General features: G+C 46.9%; 1 protein-coding gene across 1 annotated transcript; it reads right to left on the bottom strand.

Moving 5' to 3' along the window:
• Positions 1 to 1,361: 1,361 nt before the first annotated feature.
• On the bottom strand, positions 1,362 to 21,870 carry NCF1 (neutrophil cytosolic factor 1). The gene is made up of 11 exons (XM_035140113.3): positions 21,731 to 21,870; positions 15,910 to 15,990; positions 12,223 to 12,298; positions 9,590 to 9,755; positions 8,227 to 8,282; positions 7,146 to 7,268; positions 5,607 to 5,714; positions 5,181 to 5,298; positions 4,363 to 4,470; positions 3,177 to 3,319; positions 1,362 to 2,065 (listed from the first exon to the last, which is right to left on the bottom strand). Exons 1-11 carry the CDS (start codon positions 21,800 to 21,802, stop codon positions 1,947 to 1,949), a joined length of 1,170 nt encoding a protein of 389 aa, XP_034996004.3. The 5' UTR covers positions 21,803 to 21,870; the 3' UTR covers positions 1,362 to 1,946.
• Positions 21,871 to 22,450: the final 580 nt, after the last annotated feature.

The raw sequence follows: 22,450 nt of genomic DNA, 5'->3' as shown, positions 1-22,450 counted from the left end.
CTCCTCCTTCCCATAACTTTTCACAGGACAACCTTGTGAGGTTGTCTGAGAGGCAATGACTGCCCCCCCCAAATCACTCACTGAGCTTCATGGCCAAGCAGGACCTAACCCTGGACTCCCAGGTCCGACTCCGGCACTCTAACCACTATACAACACTGCACGGTACTAGAATCTTGATGCTTCTGGCTCCTCTGCAAGCCTGTTTATATCCACACTTCAGACACATTCACTTCATAGTGAAGTCAGGTGCACACGTTTGAGACAGCTGTCACACGCATGGGGCAAACCCATCCCCACCCGCTCTCTGATATGTTCAACACCAAGCAGATGCAACTTGAAACACAAGGCGGAGAGGATGAGCTTGTTGCATTTTAAGCTGCACATGTGTTGGTGGGGCAGTGCCCCATTGGCCCTGATGGACCAGTCTCCACTACTTCTGAGTAAACACGACTGTCCCTATTTTCCAGGGACAGTCCCAGATTCACAGAAGCCATGCCAGTTTGTGATTTGACCCCAAAACATCCCACTTTTCCTTAGGTTGTCCCTATTTTCATATGTTAGAAATGTTAGAGGGTATGGAGTTATGTGACTCCCTGTGCCAGGCAGATAAGCAACTATACAGTCATACCTCGGTTTTAGTACACTTCGGTTTGAGTACTTTCAGTTTAAGTACTCCGCGGACCCGTCTGGAACGGATTAATCCACTTTCCATTACTTTCAATGGGACAGTTCGCTTCAGGTTAAGTACGCTTCAGGTTAAGTACAGACTTCCGGAACCAATTGTGTACTTAAACCGAGGTACCACTGTATATGAGAGGGGATAGGAGAACCCTGATTCGCTTCCCAGTGCTGCAGTTCCCGGAGTGGTTTAACAATCAATTCCTCTTCCCAGGGAACTCTGAGAATTGTAGTTCTGTGAGGGGAATCGGGGGTGTCTTTTAACAGCTCTCAGCACCCTTAACAAACTATAGTTCCCAGGATGCTTTGGGATAAGCCATGGCTGTTTTTAAAGTGGTACCACAGCGTTTTAAATGGATGGTGCGGACTTGACCCCAGTTAGAAAGAAAAGCCAGGCAGTCAGTTCCGTGTTTTGTGTCCTGAAGAACTTCCTGGGCAGGAGGATTGCTAAGAACACCCCTGCAACATTTGTTGCACATCCCACTTCTTGTACATAATTTGCAATCCTCCCTCTGACAGTAGAGAATTGTGAATTCCTTCCTTCCTCTCTCTCCGGGCTTAGGCAAGAGGTTTTGCAAAAAACGGAGACTGCAAAACAGAAAGTTATATACCAAGAATTTCCTTTCTGTTGCAAGAGTTTCCTATCCAGAACTGCCTGTGCAAGATGACGGGGAAACTCAGGCTTCACATGCACTTATTTATTTATCAAACATTTGTGTACTTAAACATACAGTATACATATATAGATATACTTGGGCATAGACCAAGGTCATATTAACCAAAAACACAATTTACAAAAGAGCCTGTGCTATATGTCAGATAATGGGTGACAAACAATAATACCATTCTTCCTTCTCCTGTTATCACAAAAATGATTGATGGAATACTTCTAGCTAGCAAAAGCTAATGGCCAGCATTTTTTTATTTCTTAGGAGCATCAGTTACCCCACTGACCAGGCAACACTTAAGGCGTCCACAGGCTTTCATAGCTCAATGGCTCTGTGTAGGCATTTAAACTTGCTGGAGCCAAACAAGTCACTAGTCCATAAGATTTAATATTGGGAGGGAAGAAGGAAAAGCACACCCTGAAGAATGAACAGAGTCCACCAGCATCAAACCTTGCACTGTCGACACTTTTACAACAAACACGGGCATACGCATTGCTAAAAATTCAGGCGCAGAGTTCTGGAAAGCAGAACTTCACAGGAGTCCAGTCTGGCCAGCGAGTCCCTCGGAGATGCTGCCATGGGCAGAAACAAGCTTCCTCCTCACTTGATTTTGCTTTTTGTGGTCTCCGAGCAGCGGGCCACAATCAAGTCTTTACTGGGTCTTGGAGGGATGGCAGGTTGAGCCTTGGACTGGTTATTCTCTGTCTCGTCTTTCTCTGCTACAAAATGAAAGAAGCACACAATAAATTTCTTTGTTTTCATCTCAAGCGGTGCTTGGAATGAACTGGTTCGATTTAACAAAGCTCATGGGATCGGTTCGAAAATATCTGAACTGTAACTGAAAGCAGTTCTTACCATTTCGGGGTGAAATGAATGTGAATTATGTTTGTTTTGGGGTGAACTCAAAACTCTTCCTTGTTCGTCTTCATTTACTTTTTTAAAAAAACTATTTGGATCAGGGATGGGGAACCTGCAGCTCTCCAGGTGTCTCTGAACTACAGCTCCCAGCAGCCCTAGCAACCGTGGCCAACGGTCAGGGATGTTGTGAGTTACTGTAGCTCAGCAACACCGGGAGGGCCCAAAATTCTTCATGCCTGCTTTAGAATTCTTGGGCCTTTAAGCTTTAAAGAGCATAATTGTTGTGTGTTTTAATGTTTTCTTGGTCTTGTTAAACATATTTTATTCAGCCTAGCAGTTTGCAATGCCCCGAAGGCTTGGTTTTTGTATTTGTTTGTTTGTTTTGCCAAGGCTCATTTGGATAAAAACTTGAACTGTGAACTGAACTAGTTTGCTTTGTGAAGATCAAGTGTAAACTGGAAAGTAGTTGCTTCGGCACATTCTGAGATGGAGAGGGAGAGGGGGACACAGCTGGAACTCAATGGTCCACCCTTTCCAGAACTTACTCCCTCGGATGGGTCATTGCAATAATTTTGAGTCGGTACCCAAATTTGCCCATCTTCCTCTCCCCTCCTCATCCCCTTTTCCTTTTGTATTGTCCCCATTAGGTTGAAAGGTTGCGGAGAGAGGCCTTGTGCTGTTGTTTTCAATATGGCACCTTTTTATTTTTAAAAAAACCCACAAATAAATAAATAATCCACCTGCAAATTTCTGTCTCAGAGGTTGAGGTGGCTGAGAACGGCCCTACTTTGCAACATACGAGCATGAGAAGAACCTTCCGGATCAGGCCCAAGGCCCATCTGCTTCAGCAACCTGTTCTCACAGCGGCCACAGCAACTCGCTACCTCCTCGCCATGGGGCGCCTTTGGAAAAGCTGCTTTCAAACGAAGCCAAACGAGGTACAGTATTGGGGAGGCCCCACCTTGGACTTACTGATAGTGCTGCCTTTGTAGAGGAGGTTGTTCCTCATCTTCCTCCGGCTCACCAAGTATTTCACGCTGTTCCGCCGATACGTCTCCTGGCTGATCTGCTTGCGACCTTGATTGTGGATGCTCTTGATATTTCGGATGGTGGATCTGCCAAGTCAGAAGGAGAAAGAGCATGGCTTCCCTCACGTCATATGGGAAATCACAGTGACATTCTGCAAATTCCATTACCAAAGTAATTGTTTTGGCCTCATTTACACCTTACACACACACACACAGAGGGACAGGTGTATGAAGCTCAAGCTAGAGAATATATAGGTTTGCTACAATGAACTAAATTTCCCCAATGTATTGTCTTTTTCCGAAAGGATCATCAAAGGTCTAGCTATCTAGAAGAACTGATAATGTTTCCCGTATACAATGCTTCAGAGTTGTATAGGCATAATGCCTTCAGAGTTATGCTTTCCAACATGTAGGAAGTCAGATACAGACATGTTGTTTGTTTGTTTGTTTGTTTGTTTGGCTAGAGAATGTAATCTGCTGTGACGCATCCTTTTATAGGATACCCAAGGGGAAGATTTATGAGAAGTTCTTTGTCTGGTTTAACCACCTATGGTACTCTTATCAAGAAATCATCTGTTCACTCTAAGAAGATGTTTGACCCACATGTAACATATGGGACAGCGCTGCAGCTGCAAGGAAGCGCCAGGCAGAATGAGCTAGTAGAATCACATCTGAGAAATTTAAGAGTGTGTTCAGTTTCTCTTTAGTTTAAATTAGGTTTCATTCGACTGTGTCAAAAGCTTTATGATTATTTTAACTTCTTCTTTAATGTTTTTTTTCAACCTAACTGTTCATATCAGTGCTTTTCTTCTAGAAAAAAAAGGAGCTGGTATTGCGTACCTTTGAGTATAATAATAATAATAATAATAATAATAATAATAATAATAATAATAATAAACACTGGTTCATGTATAGGAAATTGCCAAAGTATATTTTTAAGGTGTCAAAACCAGTGGATCATTTAATAAATTTGCTTATGGTGGTGCAATCAGCCTCTGTATGTGGAATAGGAAGTGTTTGCAATTGTCTGATTTGACTCGTGGAAAAAGGTCTTGCACCAGTCCTTTTAATTATTGTTCCCATGCCAAAAAATGCCAAAAACATCTTCCACCAACACACAAATACGCTACCTTCGAGGTGGGGCTCCTTTGTTCCTCAGCTGATTATTCTCTAGGTTATTCAGCTCCCCAGATTTCTGCAGATACATTGACGGGTAATAGCCTGTAGTTTCGTCCTTCCTGAGATTTCGGAAACAACATCAATTTACCCACAAGATAAAAAGAGGAAGGAGCGCTGGGGCTGGCAAGCGGACAGAGAGCCTTAATCCCAGGGGGATGAAGGAGGATGTAACCCCAATCTCCCACACCATGAGCAATGCTGCCCCCACTTTTGATAAACGCACTTTTTTTGACATCCACAGATTCAGCACAATATTTGAAGGGGGGTTTCCTGGTTGTGTGGAGAGCCTATGTGGGTAAAACAGCACACAAAGACATGTGTGCGCACACCCAGGCTCCCCTTTCAAATATCACACTAGACATGGGAGCAAGAGGTGTGATCCTGTTTCGCCCTCCACCCAGTAAATGTACACTTTGAATGATGGCCAATAAGGGACACAGTAAGCTGCCTTAGACAGAGTCCTTCTTCCTTCACCCCGGTGCCCTCCAAGTCCTTTAGACCACAACTCCCATCAGCCCTCACCAGTGCAGCCTTGATTCCATCACCCCCACCATGGGGCTGATGGGAGCTGTAGTCCCCAAACATCTGGAGGGCCCCAGGTTAGCCGAAGGGATTTTTGAAAGGCCCAAACAAGTCTTTAGGACAGAACAGTCCATGCCCATCAGCCACAGTAGACAGAAATGGAGCCTCTACATTCAAAGGCAGGATACCTCCAATTGCCACACACTAGGTGATGTTTATTTCCACCAGCCCCTCTTGGGTTCCTCACCTGACAACCCACCATCCATCAAGCAGTTTATGGATAACTTCTATGGTTTCCCCTTCCTTCAGAGTGATCTCGTCTTCCTGGGCAGCCGTGTAGCCTTTCCGGACAATGTGGAGTTCCCCTTAAAACAAAAGAGCAGAGGGCCATCAAGAAGGACTCAGGAGTTTGCACGGCAACAAAAAGACCCAATAATCATCTCATTGATATTCAACCTTCAGTTTGCACAGTTAAAGCACACGCGACGTGCTTTCCGGTCTGAACTGCAATCCCCTTCGTGCTACCCATGTGTGGTGGGGGTCGCTATTGTTCCCATTTTACAGATAGGAAAACAGAGGCTGAAAGATAGCTATCTTTCAAATGCTGCCACTTAACCTCAGGGTTAAGTGGGACCTGGGCATCCGCAGATCCAACAGAGAGGGTTTGTTTTACCTGCATAGTTGGGATCCTGTTCTTCAGACTCATCTGGACCATCCATAGGTTCGAGGTAGGCAGCGGGGACCCAACCCCGCTTGTTCTTCTGCTGACAGAACCACCAACCTGGAGCGAGACAAATAGATAAATAAATCGGTGTCCTCCTGGACCAAGTTATCTGTCACCAAGGTTTACACATCAGAAGCGCAGCTGGTTATGCTTAATGCCTGCACAGGTCATCAACGTCTTTAGACCCATGGGCACATTCGGATTTATTTTTTTTGAGGAAGCAGTGTGGGTACCACCCCTCCAGGTCTTCAAAAGAGCCTGCTGGATCAGACCAATGGCCCATTTGGTCCTGCATCTTCTGGAAACCTGTAAACAGGACCTGAAGACAAGAACACACTGTTCTCTCCTGCAGTTTCCAGCAACTGGTATTCAGAAGCATTGCCATTGATGGGCATTGCTGCCTCCTATGGGATAATATTCCACACATTAACTGTGTGCCAAGAAGGACTTTGTTTTATCTGTCCTCGGCGTGCCAACAGACCGCTTCTCTCGTCTGCTCATCTGCCCCATCAAAGACAGAGAGAAAGAAAGTGGACACACTTAGTTCTCCAAAGGACCTGGGCAAAAGTCAGAGGCAGTAGAAATAATATGAGCCTTGGAAAGCACATACTGTACAGAGACAGAAGAGGAAGTGGGGAAAGGCCACCGCTCTTCAAACTTCCTCTTTCAACTCTATGCACGTTTCGAGAAAGGAAAGGGTAACCGCTGCCCTCATCTCATGACCCAGGAGGCAGTGAGGGAATCAGAGGCTCTCCATAAAGGCACCAGAAGAAGACCCCAAGGGACGCCATGGCCCCAGAGATGCCACATTGCCAGCCTACGCTACCTACTGCTGCGGCCAAAGTACAGACCCTCTAAGTGTCCCTATTATCCTGGATTTACAGAAGTCATCCCAGTTTCTGTTTTGATCCTGGAATGTCTCGCTTTTCCTTAGGACATCCTCATTCTCATCACAGAAATGTTGCAGGGTATGGAGTTGTGCAACTCTCGAGCCATCTGAAGGCAGCTCTGTATAGGAAAGCTCTTTTTAAAAAATGTTTAATGTTTTATTATGCGTTTATATGTGTTGGAAGATGCCCAAAGTGGCTGGGGCAACACAGTTAGACAGGCAGGGGTATAAATAGTAGAATTATGGCTATGGAATAGGACAGGGGTAGGCAACCTAAGTAAGGCCCAGGGGCTGGATGCGGCCCAATCGCCTTCTCAATCCGGCCCAAGGACAGTGTGGGAATCGGCGTGTTTTTACATGAGTAGAATGTGTCCTTTTATTCAAAATGCATCTCTGGGTTATTTGTGGGGCATAGGAATTCGTTCATTATTATTTTTTTCAAAATATAGTCTGGCCCCCCACATGGTCTGAAGGACGGTGGACAGCCCCACGGCTGAAAAAGGTTGTTGACCCCTGGAATAGGATGTTCCCTACTTTCTCTGCCACCGCTGCAAAACCAGCCCCTCTCCAAGAGAGAAACACCAGCTCTCTCCCCTTACCGCTTTCGCTTTTCTCCACGACGTCCACCATGTCCCCCATTTTGACCCCCATCTCAGTGCTGGAGTTCTTCTCATAGTCGCCAATTGCCCGATACGTCTGTAAGATGATGGGTCCCGTGATATCTATTGGAGGAGAAGCGGCTGTGATTAGGGGAACTCTCAAGGGCCCCGTTTGAGCCAGGATTGGCCAGAGCCGAGCCCCTCAGACCTGTCTGGAGTGCGAGGGACCAGCGCCACGTGCAAACTTAATACAGTACGTTTTGTGGCATGCAGAGGATCTCCCTCCCCACTAAATAACAGTGAGCTAATTCTCTCCGCGCACAAGGTTCTGGGATAGAAAAGGCACAGAGTTTGGGGCGGAAGGTGAAATCTGAAAAATAGATTTCAGAACTGCTTTCATACAGTGCCCAGTAGCGCTTTTAGTTAAGAGAGAGCGCTGCCAATGGCTTCAAGTTACAAGAAAGGAGATTCCAACTAAAGAGAGCAGGAAGAACTTTCTGGCTGCAAGAGATGTTTGGCAGAGGAAAGGTGGTGGACTCTCCTTCCATGGAGGTTTTTAAATAGAGGTTGAGTGGTCATCTGTCTGGGGTGCTTTAGTTGAGATTCCTGCATTGCAGGGGGGTTGGACTTGTTGACCCCTGGGGGCCCCTTCCAACTCTAGGATCCTATGAAAGCGCATGGCTACTCCCAGAGAATCCCGAGCATTGCAGTTTGTGCTTCACAGAGCTATGATTCCTAACGCCCTTAACAAACTACCCAGCCAGATGTTTCTGGAGAAGCGGCACGCAGGACATGAGGGCATCCACAGCTCTCCTTAGAACAGGCACCCCCAAACTTCGGCCCCCCAAATGTTTTGGACTACAATTCCCATCATCCCTGACCACTGGTCCTGTTAGCTAGGGATCATGGGAGTTGTAGGCCAAAACATCTGGAGGGCCGCAGTTTGGGGATGCCTGCCTTAGACCTTAGTGCTGCTGAGGGCAAGGCAGACTGTGATCCTGGCCGTAACATACGGCCACCGTAGGGAAAGAGGTAGGCAAGACGAGTGGGAAGGATTTCACCCCTTCTGCTTTTTAATTACCTGCTGCAATCTTCTTGGAGTCCTTTGGTATAAAAAAGGTTTCTGGTTTCTTGACGCTAAGGGGGAAAGAATCAAAGGCAAACACTGTTGGAAGTGTCAAGTCTTCCATCCCAGCCACAGACTCAAACTGGCGGCCTCAAGCAAGTCATGAACTCACAGCATGTTGGATAACCACACTGGCCTGCATTGCAGGGCTGTTGCAAGCATTACGAAGGTAACGTACTTTGGGCATTTGAAACATGGAATATAAGCAGGAGTGTACAAGGAGTGTATAAGGAGTGTGGTGGAGTCTCCTTTGGAGGTCTTTAAGCAGAGGCTTGACAGGCATATGTCAAGAATGCTTTGATGGTGTTTCCTGCTTGGCAGAGGGTTGGACTGGATGGCCCTTGTGGTCTCTTCCAACTCTATGATTCTATGATTCTCAGCATGCCCAGCACTGACTCTTTTTTATGGAGTGGGCCACAACCATCCACTCTTGTCTTGCCACACAGTGTCAAGTTAGATGTCTCTAACAGACAGAGGGCCTTCTCGGTAGTGGCACCCGCCCTGTGGAACGCCCTCCCAGCAGATGTCAAGGCAATAAACAACTATTTTACTTTTAGAAGACAACTGAAGGCAGCCCTGTTTAGGGAAGTTTTTAATGTTTGATGCTGTACTGTTTTTAATATTCGGTTGGAAGCCGCCCAGAGTGGCTGGGGAAACCCAGCCAGATGGGCAGGGTATAAATAATAAATTATTATTATTATTATTATTATGGAGGCTGGACCACCAGTCTCAGCCTGCCTCCAGTCAGCTTGCTTGCCTTATATCTCACAAGCAGTCCAAGGAGTGGCCCTGACTGTCCGCTTCCTCCTCCTTAGTTTTGGGGTCGCCCTTGTAGAACTCAGGAGAGAGGAGGCAGATGGGGACAAAACTAGAAGGAGTTAGCTCTGGCGCCCCCTACTGGTCGGCTCCCCGTGTTCTGCCCTACCAGGCCCAAGTGGTGTTTCACTTACATGTGTCGTCGGACTACAACTGCCATCATCCCTCATCACCGCTCCTGCTAGTTACAGGTGGTGGCAGTTGTAGTCCAACGATAGCTGGGGACCAAAGTTTGAGAGACACATCTGGGGAGCAGCTGCCACTGGGAAGGGGCTATACTGAGATACTGTAAATGGCACTTTTCAGAGCCATTTACCAGGAGCGGCAATGAGAAGGGGTGGCAATGAGCCCCAGGGGAGGGTGACACTGGACTTCTTACAGCTGCCCAAAGTACCAGGCGCTGACACTGGGTTCAAGATGGACACGGTTCCCTCCCTCCCTATGGACCCTTCCCGCCAGTCTTAGCCCAATAGATGCCTCCCAGCGTCCTGGCAATACTCACTGGCTTGCTAGAGGTGGGTTCAGGTCATCCTGTCTGACTTTGAAGAAGGTCAAGACGTGCCCACACCGGGAGATCTTGCGGGGCAGGTTGATGAGGGCCATGGTGTACTCGGAGAGTGTGTCTTGCCGATTTTCGGTGATTCGCTGGCTGTCAAACCACCTTGGCGCTAGATAGATGGGTAGGAAGGGAAACAGGAGTCTGCATTTCATCATGCCAGAGGACTACCCCATCCCGTCCGGTCAATGCCCATTCCAGTCAATTCAGTTTGCATTTCAGGTGACACTACCTAATTCTGAAACAATAGGCAAAGCTACCTTTCTAAAACAAGGGACCCAGGTGGCGCTGTGGTTAAACCACTGAGCCTAGGGCTTGCTGATCAGAAGGTCGGCGGTTCGAATCCCTGTGATGGGGTGAGCTCCCGTTGCTCGGTCCCAGCTCCTGCCAACCTAGCAGTTCGAAAGCACATCAAAATGCAAGTAGATAAATAGGAACCGCTACAGCGGGAAGGTAAACGGCGTTTCCCTGTGCTGCTCTGGTTTGCCAGAAGCGGCTTTGTCATGCTGGCCACATGACTTGGAAGCTATACGCCGGCTCCCTCGGCCAATAACGCGAGATGAGCGCGCAACCCCAGAGTCGGTCACTACTGGACCTAATGGTCATGGAATATACAAATATTCCAGTGCAATTCTCCAGCCCAGTAAGATGCACAAACATGCATAAGATTGGTGAGAATAACATACAAAAATGTGTTACTTCAGGGAGAAATTCTTGTCAAAAAGAAGTATATTCTGGGCAAAATTGCATAGAAAAAATGTGTATTTGGGGAGAAATTCACATTCAAATGCCAACTTCAAAAAAAAAAATCATACACAGATGTGGTTGGGAAAATGAGATATTGACAGAAACTGAAACAGACAGTGTATGTTTGTGTCTCAGTTGGTGACTTGGTTCAAGACTTGGTTGTTTCTCATCATTATGCAAACAGAATCCAAAAGGGAACAGGAACCTTTTTTAAAAAAACCACATGTGGCTGCTTGGTCAATCAACTGCAATGGAACAGTTATTTCAGTTCCCCAAAACCCACAATACTGCATTTGCAAGACAACTGATTTGGACAAACCAAAGATCTAAATGTGTTCCTGGTTACTACAAAGTACGTAAGCGTTTGAGCAATGACATTGTTATGAGTTTGTAGGTGCCAGGCACCACTAAATTCCTGAATCCAATAGGTGTTAGAATATAATCAAGCCTTGGGGAGTTAAACTGCTAATTCCTACACCCAAGCTTTCTGTGTTCAGGTGATTGCCTGGGAGATGGGCCATTAGGAGAACGACGGAATAGGCCATTAAGAAAGTAAATAGGAGAGTGGAATCTGGGTCAGACAGCAAATGGGTGGGACCATGCCCTCAATTCAGAGTTAGTTAGAAGACAAAGCCAGAGCTGAGAGTTGGCTGTGATGTGACCTAGAGGGGGGGAAAGGTTGCAGGCTGGGAAAAGCAGCAAGTTGGAGAGAAGGTCAGAGCACAGTGGTTGATTTCTGTTTGAATTCAAGCCTTTGAAAGAAAGTAGGCCCTCTTGGGATGTTGATGCTGTGAGCCCCTCCATCGTAAGCTCAGGTGGTATACATGTGTCATGAAACCATGTATCCTAAAGACACCAAAATCTCTACATTGCCTTGTTTGCCTGGAAACCAGAGCACATTTGGGTGCTGCCAGTGAAATGTTGAAGTACTGGCGCTCAGTCTTAAACCGTGTGAAATAATATACCACATTTTTCTGTGCCATACACGACAACTTTTCCTTAGAATGAATAGGCGAAAATTGCAGGTCGTTTCAGATGGATATCAGAGGGGTGACAGGCGATTGGTGCCAGCAGGAGATTGGCAGTGGTGATTGTGTGTGTGATTGGCTGCTGCGGCAAGGCCTGGTGATGATTGGCTGTCACTGTGGCAAATGGGTGTGCTATTTACAGCAGCGGCAAGGTGGTGTGTGCAATTGGCTGTGGTTTGGCGGCAAGCATGCAGACGATTATTGGCCGTGACGATGTATGCGATTTGCATTGGTGGGCAGGCTGTAGAGCGATTGGCGGCGGTGACTCCCCCCCCCCGCCCACCCTCAAAAGAAGCTCAACAACTTTGGGCAATTTCCCCCCAATTTTTGTTGTTGTTGTTGTTGCGGTCCAAAAAAATAGGGGTCGTCTTCTACATGGGGGCATGTTATACACAGAAGAATATGGTAATATGGTGAGGGGGGAGGTGTTCTTTTGAGCATGTGAAGACTGCTTTCACTCTCCACCAAAGGAAAGCCCTGAATAGCTGGGAAGAAGAATCCTACATAAACACACCTGCAAAGAATTACGAGAAACTTGAGTTTGTTAAAGGTGCTGCTGGAGATCGCGGCTCGGTGATGAACAAACTACAGTTCCCATGATTATTTGGGGGTGGGTGGGAAATGTGATTTAAACATACGGGGTGTGTGCAGCTAAAAAGTCATTTAGGCCAGCAGTTTGAAATTTCAGACACAACGATAATTTAAAATACAGCGCTGATTATAAATCAGGGCTGGCTTTATAGCTCCAGACTCAAGGCAATGCCAAAAACCCAGAACTGGCAGCAGTTGTGCCGGCTTACTTACCAGGCAAGTGAGGAATGATCCTGTTCTCAATACTAATGTCCCCAGATTCAATAGGAAACATCTCCTTTAAAGCTTTCTAGAGAAAGGAGAGAAAGCAAGAGCAGCGTTAGAATTCTAGATGAAAGAATGAACGGAAAACAAATCTCACCGGGTCCGTTTAGTCACTTCCAGTCAGTAATTTAATAAGGGACTTCCATTCCCATCAATTTGGCAATTAGCAATTGCTTCCCCTGCTTTTAAAAAGTAAATTGCAGGCAGGGGAGCAGAAGTCTGGACTGGGACCCTGATGCAGGGCGGGGAGAGAAGAGTCCCTTAATCTTTTATCCTTTTCTACTGGATTCTGATGCAGATTGTGGGGGGGGGGGTGTCCACAATTTACTTTTTAAAAAGCAAATCCCCATTCAACAATGGCTGCATTGACACCATACATTTAAAGTCCTGTGATATCACTTCAAACAGTTCCCCACCCCCCAAAGAATTTCGGGAGCTGCAGTTTGTTAAGGGTGCTGAGAGTTTTTAGGAGGCTTCCCCTCCCCCCCCCCCGCATTCTCCGTGCAGAACTACAATTCCCAGAGCCCCCTGAGGAGAGAGGTTGATTGTTAAACCACTCTGCAGCTCCCTGAGGGGAACAGAGGTCTCCTCGCAACTCTCAGCACCCTTAACAAACTACAGCTCCCAGAATTATTGGAGAGAAGCCATAACTGCTTTACATTGTGTCGCAATGCCTTAAATCTGTGGCCAAAGAGCCGGACATGATGAGGCAGTGGGACAGCCATCTGACAGGAACCAGCAACAAGAAGCAGGGACTGTCCTGCGAAGTGGTAACTGGTAGGGTGGAAGGCAGGAGGCTGGCAGAAGGTGGCGCCAGAGCAGATGACAGGCAAAGCTGCCCCCTGATTGGTTGTAAGTAAGAAGGCCGACGGACAGCGGGTGGCACTGTGGGTTAAACCACAGAGCCTAGGGCAGGCATAGGCAACCTTGGCTCTCCTGATGTTTTGGAACTACAGTGGTACCTCAGTTTATGAACACAATTGGTTCCGGAACTCTCTTCATAAACTGAAGCATTCATAAACTGAAGCGAACTTTCCCATTGAAAGTAATGGAAAGTGGATTAATCTGTTCCAGACAGTCCGCGGAGTACTTAAACTGAAAGCGTTCATACCCATGGGCGTACCCAGGATCAAAGCTTGGAGGGGCACACCAGCCACGCCCCCCAGCCACACACCCCAGCCACGCCCCCCAGCCACCCGATTGGCTAGCTGGCAATGACATGGCCAGGATCCCCTCAGGAGGCATGGTCAACGTCCACGCCCCCCAGAGGAAAGGGGGCCATTTGCAAGGCAGCACACGGAGCCACCCGCGCTTGCACTCCTGCCTCGCCCGCTCCTTTAATGGCAGCGGTGACTAAAACGAGGCAGCAGCAGCAAAGCTGCCTCCGTTGAAGGAAACCTGGACCTGGACTTGGGCTAACTTCAGCCCACACTCTTTCAAGTCACAGCGAACACAGCACAAAAAGTGCTGCCCCACAATGCTCCACGGCACTTAATTTGCATGTATTTCAGGGTCAAATGAAGTGCCGTGGAACATTGTGGGGCAGCACTTTCTGTGCTGTGCTCATTGTGACTTGAAAGAGTGTGGGCTGAAGTTAGCCCAGGTCCAGGTCCAGGTTTCCTTCAACGGAGGCAGCTTCACTGCCGCTGCTGCCGTTTTGCTTCAGCCAAGCAGGCCGAGGCGGAGCACAGCAGGCAGCATCCCTGCCTGTCCTCTCCAGCTGCCCTGCTTCTACCCCATGCTGGGTACGCCCATGAACTGAAGCGAACTTTCCCATTGAAAGTAATGGAAAGTGAATTAATCCGTTCCAGATGTGTCTGCGGCGTTCGCAAACCGAAATTTCGTAAACCGAGGTGTTCATAAACCGAGGTTCCACTGTACAACTCCCATGATCCCTAGCTAACAGGACCAGTGGTCAGGGATCATGGGAGTTGTAGTTCCAAAATATCTGGAGAGCCAAGGTTGCCTATGCCTGGCCTAGGGCTTGCCGATCAGAAGGTCGTCTGTTCAAATCCCCACGACGGGGTGAGCTCCTGTTGTTCAGTCCCAGCTCCTGCCAACCTAGCAGTTCGAAAGCACATCAAAGTACAAGTAGATAAATAGGTACCGCTCCAGCGGGAAGGTAAATGGCGTTTCCGTGTGCTGCTCTGGTTTGCCAGAAGCGGCTTAGTCATGCTGGCCACATGACCTGGAAGCTGTACGCTGGCTCCCTTGGCCAGTAAAGCGAGATGAGCACCGCAACCCCAGAGTCGTCCGCGACTGGACCTAACGGTCAGGGGTCCCTTTACCTTTACCTATGAGATGTTATATCTGAAAGCATTTTTATCGTTACTGTGATTTTCCTGCTGTCCCTTATTTTCATTAATCTAGATGTTGTCTCATGTACAGTGACTCAGATCACTCCCAACAGCAAGTGATTTGTCGCAGTGGGCCAGCCTCCACTGGTCTCATGGGGACTGAATGGAGGGACATCTGGAATTACAAAGTCTGAGTGCCCCAGGCTGACCCAGTGGCTGCCCCTCCCCTGGGTTTCCACCCCAGCCTTCCCAAAACAAGAAAACAAAAGAACAAGGCACAAGGTTGGCGGTAAAGGCAGCAACAGACTTCCCCTTTGCGGCTTGCAAAAAAAGGGGAAAGACTTGAAATGTTGAATTCTCATCATATGACTATCTCATGAAATAATATTTAAACCAGGCAGCTCAGAAATTCCAACCAGCTGCAATAAAAAGAGAACAATACAGGAGTCACCCTCTTTTGTTGGCCTCCTACTCGGCTGCCCTTCCTTCCAGCTTTAGTGAGATTTGTAAGGTTTGCCCACAATGCTTGCGCGTACGTATTCTATGATGGCTCTGGCTCCACTTACACTTGATCCCCACTGCCTTCTACCCCACAGTCCCTGGGGTACTCGGAGTACCCAAAAATGACATCCTGTCTTTCTAAGAAAGAGGAGCAACCACAGAAAGTTGTCCTAGGGCAGCGTACACACCCTAAAAAGAAAAAAAAGAGGAGGCCACAGGTTTGCGTGGCATTATATGTATGGATGCAGATTCAGGAATGATTGCTATGATTTAACTCCTAAAAGGTGAGAAAGAGGCCTATCTGAAAGAACAGCAATTATTTCTAAATCTGCAGGTGTACATATAGTATACCTGAAGGAGCGTCTCCACCCCCCATCGTTCTGCCCGGACACTGAGGTCCAGTGCCGAGGGCCTTCTGGCGGTTCCCTCGTTGCGAGAAGCCATGTTGCAGGGAACCAGGCAGAGGGCCTTCTCGGTAGTGGCGCCCGCCCTGTGGAACGCCCTCCCATCAGATGTCAAAGAGAAAAACAGCTACCAGATTTTTAGAAGACATCTGAAGGCAGCCCTGCTTAGAGAGGCTTTTAATCTTTAATCGATTATTTTATTCTTCTGTTGGAAGCCGCCCAGAGTGGCTGGGGAAACCCAGCCAGATGGGCGGGGTATAAATAATAAATTATTATTATTATTATTATTATTATTATTATTATTATTATTATTATTGATTAGCCCATGCACATTTTACGCAGGTCCCCCTTTTTAGTCTTCTTTGGCGATGTAATGAATGCACCATCCCGGCACAGAAACTCTTAAGGCGCCAGAGAGGCAACAGTTTACTCACGTGGAAGTCGTAGATCTCGGTGAACTTCCGATACACAACTTTCTCGGTGAGATCTTGCCATTTCACCAGGAACATGTAGACCTGACAAGGAGAACAGACCGTTGTTCAGAATCGGTAAAAGCTTTCAAACGGTCTCCCCCCGCCAACCCTACTCTTCATCCCAGGCTCTTAAGAGGGCCCTGAATTTAGATGATTAATGTTACACCCATTATGTTTTTTTAAAAAATGCATTAAAAATAGGTGTTATCTGCTTTGACGCTGGAATACTAGAGTGCTTCTGGTCCTGCAGAAACATTCATCAGAAACTGAAGCTTTAAGCACAAAACAATGTCAGTTTTCCCGGTTCTAGAATAAGCAACTAATGTAGACATCCTGAAAACAATCCATAAATATTCACTATTGGAGTCATATCCGAATCTGGAAATGGACTTGCGGTTTTTCATTGTACGACTGGTGTGTGTGTGTTTTATGTCGTAAAATTCAGGGGTGACATGGGTGTGTTACAACCTTGCGTTGAGGGGCAGCAGGCACAGAAGAATCAAACAGTCGTAGAATCACAAAATTGTAGAGTTGGAAGGGACCTCGGGGGTCATCTAGTCCAACCCCCTGCAATGCACAATAATAAAGATTTCTTAATTTACAAAAATATGTGTATTGTCTCTTTTTTCAAGTTGCGTTTTCAACAGATCAGTTACCCAATGTGGGGCTCGAACTCATGACCCCGATATTAAGAGTCTTGTGCTCTACCAACTGAGCTATCCATTATCTCCTCTTGCCATGCTGCCCATAGATTGGAAATCCCAGGGAATGAACCTGGGGTTTTGGGGACACAAAGCATTTGCTGTGCTTTAGAACGGTGGCTGTTCCCTCGCAGTCTCCTCTAAGCGAGGGTACTCCCAAGCAACGTGTATGGGGTGGAATTTCCCGACTTTGTTCACATGGTTGTTGTTGTTTTTTTTCCTTTTCTACGGGGAAGCCACATGATAGAGCACTCGAATCATAAGCCTGACGGTTGTTGCTTCACCCCTGGGGCACTCCCGGATTGTTGCGGTCTGCGGGACTTTCAATCAAGCACTGCCCAATTCCAATTGCACAATTGAAGTTGAGCTGTTGTGCAACAAACCTGCTTCCTCAAAAGATGACATGTGCAAAGAACAAAGTGATGGGAAAGTGCAATGTCATCTTATCTCCCTGAAAACAAATCCAGATGCATGCTCAGTAAACAAGTCATCTGGGAGCCCCCACCACCACCACCATGCTCCTTCCATCTTTTTTTTGTTTTGTTCTTTCAGGCTGAAGAAAATGCAGCTTTTTAAAAACACCGCTCTGGCCTGCCTTTTTCCAAGAGGCCAAATTTGGCATCATGGCATGAGCATTGACACCTGGGGCACCAGAAAACATGCCGCCACTCACATATTTGCTGTGGCCTTTCCATATCCTGGGGACACAGAAACTGGGGCTTTTGAGGTGTCAGGCTCCCATCAGCTCCAGTCAGCATGGCCAAGGAATGATGGGAATTGTAGTCCAACAGGTTTCCTCATCCATCCCTGAGCTACATAAGGCCCAGTGCCTCTTACCTAGCTCTTTCCCGGTTGTTCACAAGGACGGCAGGAGAGGGGAAATCAACGTAGGACAAAAGCAGAGAGGATTTCCTTGCAGGCATTTGTGAGTTCAGAACGGCAAGGTTGCAAATTAAGCCACAGTCGTACCTTGGTTCTCAAACGGCTTAGTTACCGAACAAATCGGCTCCCGAACGCCGCAAACCTGGAAGTGAGTGTTCCGGTTTGCGGACGTTTTTCCCCGGAAGCTGGACATTTGACATGGCTTCCACTTGAATGCAGGAAGCTCCTGCAGCCATTCAGAAGCCGTGCTTTAGTTTTCGAATGGTTTTGGGGGGTCAAATGGACTCCCGGAACGGATTAAGTTTGAGAACCAAGGTACCACTGCATTTCCTTCCAAGCAGAGGCTGATCACATTTAACCTAAGCAGAAAAGAGGGCTGATGACCTTCCTCTCTCTCTCTCTCTCTCTCTCTCTCTCTCTTTTCTTGGTTGCAGAAGACCCCACCACTATGAATCTGCAGCAGTGCTGATTGCCAAGCCCTTAAATGCTTTGCGTCTTGGGGTGGAGAGCAGGTTGTGCCCGTGCTTTTTTCCTCTTGTCCTGGTGGGGGTGGGTTGGGGGGGAAGGTTAATTTCAAGCTGAGTTGCAGGGAATGTTGCTGTGGGGGTGATGGTGAGACGGTTTGGGGGGGGCTTGAGCCTTCCTCTGGCATCCTCCTCCTCCTCTGCGGTTTGGGAATGAGGTCAGTGTGGGGAAGCCAAGCTATGGAAAAGTGAGTTGATGATTGACTAAGACCTTTCACCCTTCCTTCCTTCCTTCCTTCCTTCCTTCCTTCCTTCCTTCCTTCCTTCCTTCCTTCCTTCCTTCCTTCCTTCTCTCTCTCTCTCTCTCTCTCTCTCTCTCTCTCTCTCTCTCTCTCTCTCTCTCTCTCTCTCTTCTTGGTTGCAGAAGACCCCACCACTATGAATCTGCAGGAGTGCTGATTGCCAAGCCCTTAAATGCTGAAGCCATCCCGTCAGGCTTCTCTCTGCCTCTCTTCCCTGGGTGTCACACATGTACTTCACCCAGAATGACTTATCTCCTCCTCCTCCTCCTCCTCCTCCTCCTCCTCCTCCTCCTCCTCCTCCTCCAGATCATCATGGTGCAAGAGTGTTATTAAAAGAAGGCAGGCCAAGAAAATCCCTGCCAAGGCTTGAGTGGGTGGCTCAGGGTTTGCAGTTAACAGGCAAAAAGGGAACGAAAGAGAGCAGGGTCCAGAATGGATCGCAAGCAACAGTGGGGAGGTCAGGGAGTGATGTCCTAACCAGCCATAGACACACCCGTCAATATCAGATCCTCTCAGTTTCTCATTCTTCCAACCTTAAGCTTGGTTCTTGCCATTTCTGCATAATATTGCAATTAAAAAAAAAACTACACAAAAATGCGTATGAGCACAATACGCTCCTTTTTGTTGCCTAGAATACACTTTTTTGCAAGGATTTAGAATGCGTTTTGGTACATTAATTTCCACATGGCTTTGCATATAGTTTGCAACAATGTACACATCTTTTGTCCCAGTTCCTCAGTTGGTAGATGTACGGTATGTTAGGAGCCTCAGAGAAGGGCAAACTTCCAAGCATTCTGGTGTACGAAGCGCAGATTTGTCAGACTAAGGATGAAATGGAAACTGAAGCTATGTCTCCCCCATCCCTAGATCTAAGCAGGATCTCCCAGTCAGATGACCCTCCTCCACTCTCTGCCTTTTCAGATTAAAGAAAGGGCCAGCAGGAGAGGTATATAAAACGATGAACAGCATGGAGAAAGTGGACAGAAAAAATGTTTTTCTCCCCCTCTCATAACACTGGAAACATCCAATGATCAAGGATTGACTTTATAGTTTTAACTGATGCTTATTTTTTATTTTTTTATTGGATCTTTGTAAACCACTTAGAGTTAATAATAATAATAATAATAATAATAATAATAATAATAATAATAATAATAATTTATTTATACCCCACCCATCTGGCTGAGTCTTCCCAGCCACTCCCAATCGAGTATTAAAACAGTACAGCATTAAATATTAAAAGCTTCCCTAAACAGGGCTGCCTTCAGATGTCTTTAAAAAATAGTATAGCTGCTTATTTCCTTGACATCTGATTGAAGGGCGTTCCACATATACAAGCAGTATATACAAGTAGTATAAACACAGACAACTGGGAAACACTGGCCTGTGAGCGCTCCAGTTGGAGAACAGCCTTTATCAAAGGTGCCATGGGCTTTGAAGAAACTCGATCTCAGGGCGCAATGGAGAAACGTGCTAAGAGGAAGGCACGCTTGGCAAATCCACACCGTGATCAACTCCCACCTGGAAACCAATGTCTCCACTGTGGAAGGACGTGTGGATCCAGAATTGGCCTCCACAGTCACTTATGGACCCATTGTTAAAATCGTGTTTATGGAAGACAATCTTACTCGGCTATGAGTGATTGCCAAAGAAGAAGATGACAAGTAGTATATAGTATATAGTACAATGGTACCTCGGTTTAAGTACACAATTGGTTCCGGAAGTCTGTACTTAACCTGAAGCGTACTTAACCTGAAGCAAACTTTCCCATTGAAAGTAATGGAAAGTGGGTTAATCCGTTTCAGTACGCTTCAGGTTAAGTACGGACTTCCAGAACCAATTACACTCATACTTCGGGTTAAGTAAGCTTCAGGTTGAGTACTCCGCGGACCGTCTGGAACAGATTAATCCACTTTCCATTGCTTTCAATGGGAAAGTTCGCTTCAGGTTAAGTACACTTCAGGTTAAGTACAGACGTCCGGAACCAATTGTGTACTTAAACCGAGGTACCACTGTATTATTTATACCACGCCCATCTAGCTGGATTTCCCCAGCCACTCTGGGCGGCTTCCAGCAGAAGATGAAAAGTACATTAAAACACCAGTTACATACTCTGGTTTTACCTCAGATCGTATAAATCTTTCGCCTTTTACTAAAACATCAGTTATATATGGTATATTGAAGAATATATGGTGAAGCACTGCTCAGAAAAAGATATTCTAATACGCCTAGACTAAAATGAGAAGTGTACGGTGGAAGAGAATTTGGTAAAGGGTGGGGGGAATGGAGAAGATTATAGTCTGCAATGACAAACCTAGACAGCATCTTAAAAAGCAGAGACATCACTTTGCCGACAAAGGTCCGTATAGTTAAAGCTATGGTTTTCCCAGTAGTGATGTATGGAAGTGAGAGCTGGACCATAAAGAAGGCTGATCGTCGAAGAATTGATGCTTTTGAATTATGGTGCTGGAGGAGACTCTTGAGAGTCCCATGGACTGCTAGAAGATCAAACCTATCCATTCTTAAGGAAATCAGCCCTGAGTGCTCCCTGGAAGGACAGATCGTGAAGCTGAGGCTCCAATACTTTGGCCACCTCATGAGAAGAGAAGAATCCTTGGAAAAGACCCTGATGTTGGGAAAGATTGAGGGCACTAGGAGAAGGGGACGACAGAGGACAAGATGGTTGGACAGTGTTCTCGAAGCTACGAACATGAGTTTGACCAAACTGCGGGAGGCAGTGCAAGACAGGAGTGCCTGGCGTGCTATGGTCCATGGGGTCACGAAGAGTCGGACACGACTAAACGACTAAACAACAAACAACAACATAGTCTGCAAAGAATAATGTAACATATATATTGGAAGGAAATCAAGTGGGGGCGGAGGGAAGTTAGAGGATAGAGAAAAGAACAAATAAGAGGGACGGATGATATAGAACAGGCACCCCCAAACTGCGGCCCTCCAGATGTTTTGGCCTACAACTCCCATGATCCCTAGCTAACAGGACCAGTGGTCGGGGAAGATGGGAATTGTAGTCCAAAACATCTGGAGGGTCGACGTTTGGGGATGCCTAATATAGAAAGAGAAGTGGGAGAGGGGAAATGGGTGGTGGAATTGACAGATTTGTAAATGTAATGTGTGGTAATGTATTGTAATATAATGGAAAACAAACAAGCAAACAAACAAACAAATATCAGTTATTAAAAACTTCCCTAAACAATTAGTTAAAACAGAAACAGCAAAACAATACCACCCCCCTCCCCACACACAATGCCATGAAGCTGACTGGGTGGCCATGGGCCAGTCACTCACTCTCAGCCTGCCTAACCTACCTCACAGGGTTGTTGTGAGGAGAAAATGAGGCGGAAGAGAACTGTAGGCTCCACTTTGAGGAGGAAAGGTAAGATAACAAGGTAACAACAACAAAGAGACTTACATAGTGCTGGCTTGGGAAAAACCTCTTCTCGTAGCCCAGCAATTCAATATGTCGGATATAGGTATCTCCCATGGCGGCTGCTAAATCCCTGCAGCCCTGATGCTTGTTGGCTCTTGCTAAGATAGTGCCCCCTCGCTGTCAAACGACTCGGATGGTAGGCTGCAGCTTTTATCCTCGTTAAAAAGGGGAAGTCTCATTTCCCCCACATTGCGGATTTTTGGGGGGGGGGGTTGTGTGCTGGGTTTCAGTTTTCTGCACCTGCCGTGTGTCTCCAGAGCACAGCAAACACTACAGTGGAAGCTGCCTGGCCCTGGCGTGTGTTATGTCTGTGCTGTGGGCTCCTGGCTCCTGAAGGCATGCGCTAGACTGAGGCAGCACGGCGCAGGGTTTGAAATTCACTGGCAAAGAATGACCTGGGCGCCTGAGGCTCCCTGGGTTGCCAGTTGAAATTTGCTCTGCCTAATCTGACTCACAGGATTGCTGCAAGGACAGAATTGCAGGGTGGGGGCAAAGAAAGAGGAAATGGATCACCGAAAACAAGGACAAAAGAAAGTTTACATTTGCATAACAGGTGCATGTGGTAATTTACAAGTATACGTGCAAGGCTGGAATATAAATGCATCTCACCACCTTTTGGGGGGGGGGGATGGCAGCCAGGTTACCTGTTGGCCTGCTTCATTTGCTGCCGTTATTATCATTCTCATTCTTATTATTTCTTTT

Source organism: Zootoca vivipara, chromosome 14 (genome assembly GCF_965207765.1).
Source record: "Zootoca vivipara chromosome 14, rZooViv2.hap1.1, whole genome shotgun sequence".
In the NCBI taxonomy this organism is placed as follows: Eukaryota; Metazoa; Chordata; class Lepidosauria; order Squamata; family Lacertidae; genus Zootoca; species Zootoca vivipara.
Note: the sequence above shows the minus strand (reverse complement) of the source record. Positions and strands in the feature narration are given on the sequence as shown.

Excerpts from the sequence above, each read along its gene's own strand:
- NCF1 (XM_035140113.3), bottom strand. The coding sequence starts at position 21,802 with ATGGGAGATACCTATATCCGACATATTGAATTGCTGGGCTACGAGAAG. Across the intron at positions 7,269-8,226 it reads CTCCAAGAAGATTGCAGCAG|ATATCACGGGACCCATCATC; the intron begins GTAATTAAAAAG and ends CTCCTCCAATAG. Across the intron at positions 3,320-4,362 it reads AAAGGAGCCCCACCTCGAAG|ATCCACCATCCGAAATATCA; the intron begins GTAGCGTATTTG and ends CTGACTTGGCAG.